This window comes from Chelonoidis abingdonii, chromosome 11 (genome assembly GCF_003597395.2).
Source record: "Chelonoidis abingdonii isolate Lonesome George chromosome 11, CheloAbing_2.0, whole genome shotgun sequence".
Classification (NCBI taxonomy): Eukaryota; Metazoa; Chordata; order Testudines; family Testudinidae; genus Chelonoidis; species Chelonoidis abingdonii.
The window spans coordinates 1231844-1239066 of NC_133779.1; the positions used below are offsets into that span (position 1 = coordinate 1231844).

The following is a 7223-nucleotide window of genomic DNA, read 5'->3' on the forward strand; positions in this document are numbered from 1 at the left end:
GCTATAGGGTACTCACAGCAGATGCCCCGCAGGCAGGAGCTGGGCAGGTGATGGGGGGCTCCGAGGGGTGTGGGGGGCTATAGGGTACTCACGGCGGATGGCCCGCAGGCGGGGGATGATGATGGGGCTCACGGGGGGGCTGGTGCCGTTGGCTCCTGGGTCTTTCCACTTGTCCAGGGTGGGCGACGCCTGCACCGTGATCTTGTGTTGGAAGCCTGGGGGGAGAGAGGCCGGATCAGCCCCGGAGCCCTGCCCCCCGGAGCTCAGCCCCCTGGAGCTCCCTCAAGGCAGCCACAGGCGCCCTGCACTGCTGCAGATCTCCCCTACCTGGCAGCCTGACACAGCTGCTATGATGCAGTGGGGGCAGGATGGGTGTTATGGGGAGTATGGGGGCATATGGGGCATACGGGGGAGTTGTGGGGCATACGGGGGATATGGGGGAGTTATGGGGCATATGGAGGAGTTATGGGGTGTACGGAGGATATGGGGCATAACGGGAAGATATGGGCGTATGGAGGAGTTATGGGGTGTACGGGGGATATGGGGTGTATGGGGGGGATATGGGGCATACGGGTGAGTTTTGGGTCATACGGGGGGATATGGAGTGTACTGGGGAGATATGGGGCATATGGGGGAGTTATGGGGTGTACGGGAGATATGGGACATAAGGGGGAGATATGGGGTGTACGGGGGAGTTGTGGGGGGCGTATGGTAGCTATGGGGTGTACTGGGAGATATGGGGCATAAGGGGGCGATATGGGGTGTATGAGGGAGTTGTGGGGCATACGGGGGGATATGGGGTGTACTGGGGAGATATGGGGCATATGGGGGAGATATGGGGCGTATGGAGGAGTTATGGGGTGTACAGGGGCTATGGGGTGTACGGGGGGATATGGGCCATAAGGGGGAGTTATGGGGTGTATGGGGGAGTTATGGGGTGTACGGGGGGATATGGGGTGTACGGGGGAGATATGGGGCATACGGGGAGGTTATGGTGTGTACGGGGGATATGGGGCATATGGGCAAGTTTTGGGTCATAGGGGGGATATGGGGCATACGGGGGTGTTATGGTGTGTACGGGGGATATGGGATGCATGGGGGATATGGGGCATACGGGCGAGTTTTGGGTCATACGGGGGGATATCGGGCATACGGGGGGGGGGGTCGGTGGCGGTACAGGGTGTTGCTGAGATAACCAGGCCTATGAATGTACCCAACCGAAGCGCCGCTGGAGGAGAGCCAGCAACGGTTGGCAAAGGCTCCCGCTGCTCCGTTCTGTGAAACGGTCGAACGAAGCGGTGAAGAGGCATCAGCCCGGGAGTGACGGATTCTGCCCAAGGCCGGGCGAAGCCTGTGCCGGGCACCCACGGCGCAGAAAACAAGGGACCAAATGAGTGTGTCAGGAACTGGGGCTAACCGGTGGACAAACAGAGGAGGCTGGATTGTTCCACCCGTTGCTGGTTTGGGGCCCAGGACAGAGGGCTGGGGCAGAACACAAGAGCTTTTGCTCTCAGGGCTGCTATGGTGGGAGCGTTGTGGCTGCGACATCAGCCCCCTGCTCCTCCCACCGAGCCCCCCTGGGATTCAGGGGAGATCCAAAAGAGAGTGGGGAGATGAAGGCCTGGCCTGAGCAGGATCTGTGCAGGAGGGGACCTGACCATGCCAGCCAGGCGGCGTCCCTATGCAGGGTTGTGATGAAGTGAGACTGTTCTTAATGTTTCCTCTGAATACTGTGTGGGTGCCTCAGTTTCCCCTCTGCATTTCTTAAGTCTCCAGTGTGCATAAATGGCCGACACTCTGTCTCCTGGCAACTAATGGCCAGGACCCTTCCCCCTGCAAGGGAGTAGTTAAAGGTGAACAAAGATCAGGTGACCTCCTGGCCCGGGAAAGAGACAGGACCCTGTGGCTTCCCCAGGACCCCGCCTGGGTAGGCTCGCTGTGGGAAGCGCACGGAGGGGCAGAGGATGCTGAATGCTCCAAGGTCAGACCCAGGAGGTGAAGACGTGGGAGCTTCTTGCCCTGCAGACAGTCTGCTCCAAGGGAGAGGAGGCTCCCCAAGTCCTGCCTGGCTTTGTGGGGGGCAGTTCCAGAGCATCGCCCGGGGACTCTGTGACATGGGTCCAGAGCAACACTGGCATGGCGAACCCGCCTGCCCTGAGCATCCCCAGTGGCTGAGCTGCCCCGGATCCTGAGCCCCATCTCTCCTTCCCCCCGCGTCAGGATGGTGACCATCAATGCCGGGGGCATAGCTGGGCTAGTGCCCGGATGTTAGAGACGAGTGGGGAGGAGACGTCAGGAGCAGAGCTCTGCCGAGCTCGCCAGCTTGTGTCTCTCACCAACAGGAGCTGGTCCCCCCACCCCTCCAATCTCTCTTGCCCCTGATTTGGAACCGAACGAGAGAACTAACCCCCCAGCAAGAAACATGCACTGTGATGGGGCGCTGGCCCCACCCTGGCTGCTAAGGGGTTAATAGTGCCCTAGGGAGGTTGTGCAGGAGGTAGCCAATTAGAGAGGGGCTGAGAGAAACAGCCAATCAGGGCCCAGCAGGTCCATATAAAAAGAGCTGCAGGCCTGAGAAGGGTCAGTTACTCTTTGGTGCTGCAGGAGGGAGGCCTGGCATTGGCATTGGCATTGGCATTGGCATTGGCATTGGCATTGGCATCCTGGCTGGAGCAGAGCTGCTAGCAGGGACCAGGGGAGCTGGGTGAACTCCTGCCTGGCTGCTGGGATTTGCAGGCTGAGAAAGGGTGAAGAGGGTGCTGGTCCCATGGGGAAGTGGCTGGTGTCACGGAGTGTCGGGGACTCAGGGCCCTGCACCCCTCTTCCTGGGACTCCCAGGGACTCTCGGCCAGCCAGTAAGCTGGAAGGTTTATTGGACAAGAGGAGTGCAGTCCCAAGCGGAGCAAGTAGGTACAACCGGGACCTGTCAATTGAGTCCTTCTGGGGGTTCAGGGAGCTTGGGGTTCCCTGCTTTGCACCCCCCAGCCCAAACTGAAACTAAAAAGTTCCTCTAGCTGCTTTCTCCCCCCTCCTCCCTTTGTTCAGTCTCCCGGGCAGAAGGTGTCATTTCTCCCCACTCTTGGCCCTTGCCCCTGGAAAGGGGGGTGTGGCTCACCACAGGGCTGGGGGGCTGTGACAGAGGATGACGAGGTCCTTGAGGTGATGTGGGTCCAGGAGCAGATGTGACAGTAGGTGGGGCACCATTGGGTGATAATGTGCCAACCTGTGGAGCTAATCCCATGGCAGCGCAAGGTACCTGAGGGCAGGCTGATGTGGTTATGGGGTGCAGGGGGATGTGGGGCACTGGGGGGTGGCAGGAGGTGTTGAGGGCAGGGGGGGTGCTGGGGGGTACCTGAGTGCAAGCTGATGCAGTTGTGTAGCACGGGGATGTCAAGCGCTGGGGGGGAGAGGCTGCAGGTGGGTACTTGAAGGCAGGCTGATGTGGTTGTGGGGCACAGGGGGGCTGGTGGGGGGGCCTGCAAGGGGTACCTGAGGGCAGGCTGATGCGGTTGTGGTGTGCAGGGGGATCAGGGGGGCTGCAGGGGGTACCTGAGAGCAGGTGATGCAGTTGTGGGGCACAGGGAGGCCGGCAGGGGGCCTGCAGGGGATACCTGAGGGCAGGCTGATGCGGTTGTGGGGTGCAGGGGGATCGGGGTCTGCAGGGGGTCTGCAGGGGGTACCTGAGGGCAAGTGATGCAGTTGTGTGGCACAGGGGGGCCGGTGGGGCTCCTGCAGGCGGGTACCTGAAAGCAGGCTGATGCGGTTGTGGGGCACAGGGGGGCCGGCGGGGGGCCTGCAGGGAGGTACCTGAAAGCAGGCTGATGCAGTTGTGGGGCGCAGGGGGGCCGGCGGGGGGCCTGCAGGGGATACCTGAGGGCAGGCTGATGCGGTTGTGGGGTGCAGGGGGATCGGGGTCTGCAGGGGGTCTGCAGGGGGGTACCTGAGGGCAAGTGATGCAGTTGTGTGGCACAGGGGGCCTGGTGCAGGGGGTCTGCAGGGGGTACCTGAGGGCAAGTGATGCAGTTGTGTGGCACAGGGGGGCCGGTGGGGGGCCTGCAGGGGGGTACCTGAAAGCAGGCTGATGCGGTTGTGGGGTGCAGGGGGGCCGGCGTGGGGCCTGCAGGGGGGTACCTGAAAGCAGGCTGATGTGGTTGTGGGGCGCAGGGGGACTGGCGGGGGGCCTGCAAGGGGTACCTGAGGGCAGGTGATGCGGTTATGGGGCGCAGGGGGGCCGGTGGGGCTCCTGCAGGGGGGTACCTGAGGGCAGGCTGATGCGGTTCCCGTCGCGCAGCTTGAGGCGGCTGCGTTTGAAGTGGCCCTTGCGCCCCTTGACCCGGGGCCGCTCCTGGCCCAGCTGATCCATGAGCAAGTGCAGCTCGCGCTGGACGATGTCTATCTCGCGGGCAGCCAGCTCCTGCTCGCGCCGCCGCAGCTGCTCCTCCTGCGTCTTCTGCTCCTGCGCCGCACGCAGCAGCTCCTCCTCCCGGCTCCGCAGCTCCTGGGGCACAGGGGGCACAGCATGGGGCGCGGGCCTTCACCCGGACAGGGGGCTGGGGGGCGCTGTGCCATGCATGGGCAGTACAGAGGGCCCCAGGAGGGATCGGGGGCTGTGGAAGGCCAAGGGGGGCCTGTGCCATGCATAGATGCTATGGAGGGATCAGGGGCCAGGGGACCTGTGGGAGGATTGGGGGGGGCCCCGAATGGGGGGGTGTCCCACTCACCTTCTCCTTGGCGCGCAGCTCACAGAACATCTGCTGGATCTCCAGTTTCCAGTCGTCCTGCAGCGAGTGGAAGGCATCCAGGGCCATGGAGAACATGGCCGAGTGCTCGATGGCCACCAGCCGCCCCAGGATGCTCCCGAAGGGCGGCCGGGCGTGGGGGTCGGGGTCCCAGCACTCTGTGGGGGGAGAGAGAGTCAGCCGGGCCCAGGGGCACCCCGGAGCCCCCACCTCCTGGGGCAAGTTCCCCCAGGCACACCCTGTCCCCTCGGGCACTCACCTGCCAGCAGGCGGGCAAAGGGCTCGGGGCAGGTGGAGGGAATGGGCAGCGTCAGCTTGTTCATGGCCACGCCATAGGCCACGGCCAGTGCGTCGATTTCCCGGTACGGCACCTCCCCGGTCAGCAGCTCCCACAGCAGCACCCCGAAACTGCAGCACAGAGACAGGCTGGGCTGGGGGGGAGGGCTGAGCATGGAGTCGGGGGTCAGGGTGACCTGCCATGCTGTGACCCCCCACAAGGTCGCCCAGCCCCTTGGGATCCAGCCCCCTCCCTCATACCGATCCCCCCTTCCCTGGGTGCCCCTTGCTCTGCCTGGCCCCAGCACCTCCAGACGTCGCTGCTCTTGGAGAAGCGCGAGACCCGGATGACTTCAGGCGCCATCCAGGCGTAGGTGCCGGCCGCGCTCATCTTGGTTGTCTTGTGCCACTCGCGCGCCAGCCCGAAGTCCGTGATCTTCAGCGTGCAGCCCCCCAGCTCCCCGGCCTCCATCTTCTCCAGGATCAGGACTAGGGGGGCGAGTGAGGGGGTGTGAGGGGGCACCGAGGGGATGGGCCCAGGGTACCCTGGTCAGGAGCTGGAGGGGGTCTCAGCCCCCCTCTCCCCCAGCAGCCATAAGATGGCGGGGGAGGGTACACCAGGGCTCATGCGTCTCCATAGCAACTATGCAGCCCCTGCTCAGGCCAGGGGCTGGAGGGGGCAGTCAGTGTCTATGGGCTGTGGGGGGCAGAGAACTGGGGCTCAGCCACCTCCTCTGCCCCATGAACCTGAGCTAGAGGGAGGGACTGACTGCTATGGGGCAGGGGTCTGTCCCCTCTAGCAGGCGATGGCTCCCATCTGGCCCCAGGGCAGGGACTGGCCCCTCAGTGGACACAGGTTCCGGTCCCACCCCAGGGCAGGAACTGGCTGGCTCGGGGGGTGGGGAATGGGGCACAGGGCCTGTGCCCTCCAGGATGCCAGTCCCATCCTGGAACACCTGTTTTCCTGCCAGCAGCTGCTCAACATGTGAAGTGAGCTTGGCAGGTCTCAGTGTTTCCCAGTGGCGTGGCCCCCACTCGCACCCCAGGGGCACCCACATGCCTGGGGGAGTCAATCCTCGGGGGGGATGCCAGTCGGGCCCTTTGTCCTGGCACTGCCCCCCTGGCCCCAGCACTCACTGTTGATGGATTTCAGGTCGCGGTGTATGATGGGCACCACAGCCTCGTTGTGCAGGTAGTTCATGCCGCGGGCGATCTGCACGGCCCAGTTCACCAGCACGTGGGGTGGCACCTTCCTCCCGGCCAGTGCTCGGTTGAGGGCGCCGCCCCGGGCGTACTCCATCACTAGGCACAGGTTGGGGGGCTGGAGGCACACGGCCTTCAGGGCGATGATGTTGGGATGGTGCAGCATGCAGAACAGCCGGGCCTCCTGCCGGACGCTCTCGGCCGTGGTGCTGATGTCCTCGTCGGGGTCCTGGCGCGCCGCCTTCACCGCCACCTCCTCCCCCCGCCACACGCCCTTGTAGACCTTCCCGAAGCCCCCCACCCCGATGATCTCGTCCAGCAGCAGCTCCTGGAAGGAGATCTCCAGCGGCAGAGGGTAGGGACCACCCGGGGGGCCACTGGCCACGTAGTCACAGGGGAAGACCCCCACCCTCTCCTCGATTTTCCCCGTCCACCAGCCCTCGTCTCCCGACACGGTGGAGTCCTGGGAGAGAACCTCCACAAGGTCGCCGCGCCGCAGCGTCAGCTCCTCTTCCGCTGCCGCCTCGTAGTCGAAGACAGCCGTCCAGAAGGGGTTGGCTTTGTGGTTCCACCCCCTGCTGCCATCCTCCGGCCCATCCCTGGCCTCCTCGCGGGGCAGTACCTTGTGCCCAGCCTCCATCCTGCACCCTCCGTCGTGCTGGCCAGCCTAGGTGGCTGCGTGCTGCTGGGACATGCTTCCGTGCTCTGAGCGGGGACAGCCGCTCACCTTCACTGGCCCAGGGACTGGCCCCCGGTGCCTGCTCCCACCACAGCAGCAACATCCAGAGCTCCCAGCGCCTCGCCTCTCGGCTGCAACCCAGCAGGCGTGGGCCGCAGGTGGGTGGCTGGTGCTGTGGACTAACCCCTGCAGCACAAGGCACAGCTGAGAGCAGGGGCCTTCTCCGGCCAGCAAGTCCGACCCTCCAGGAGCCTGGCTGGGGCCCCCCTGCACCTCTCAATTGCGTTGCTTCCCTTTGAAGCAAGGGGCCCACGCGTCCAGCCTGT

General features: G+C 64.4%; 1 protein-coding gene across 1 annotated transcript; it reads right to left on the bottom strand.

The window, feature by feature from the left end:
* On the bottom strand, nucleotides 1-6946 carry MAP3K10 (mitogen-activated protein kinase kinase kinase 10). The gene is made up of 6 exons (XM_032795608.2): nucleotides 6153-6946; nucleotides 5324-5504; nucleotides 4999-5147; nucleotides 4722-4897; nucleotides 4258-4498; nucleotides 1-215 (listed from the first exon to the last, which is right to left on the bottom strand). The coding sequence occupies exons 1-6, from the start codon at nucleotides 6856-6858 to the stop codon at nucleotides 13-15; spliced, it is 1656 nt and encodes a 551-aa protein (XP_032651499.2). The 5' UTR covers nucleotides 6859-6946; the 3' UTR covers nucleotides 1-12.
* Between the last annotated feature and the right edge of the window lie 277 nt (nucleotides 6947-7223).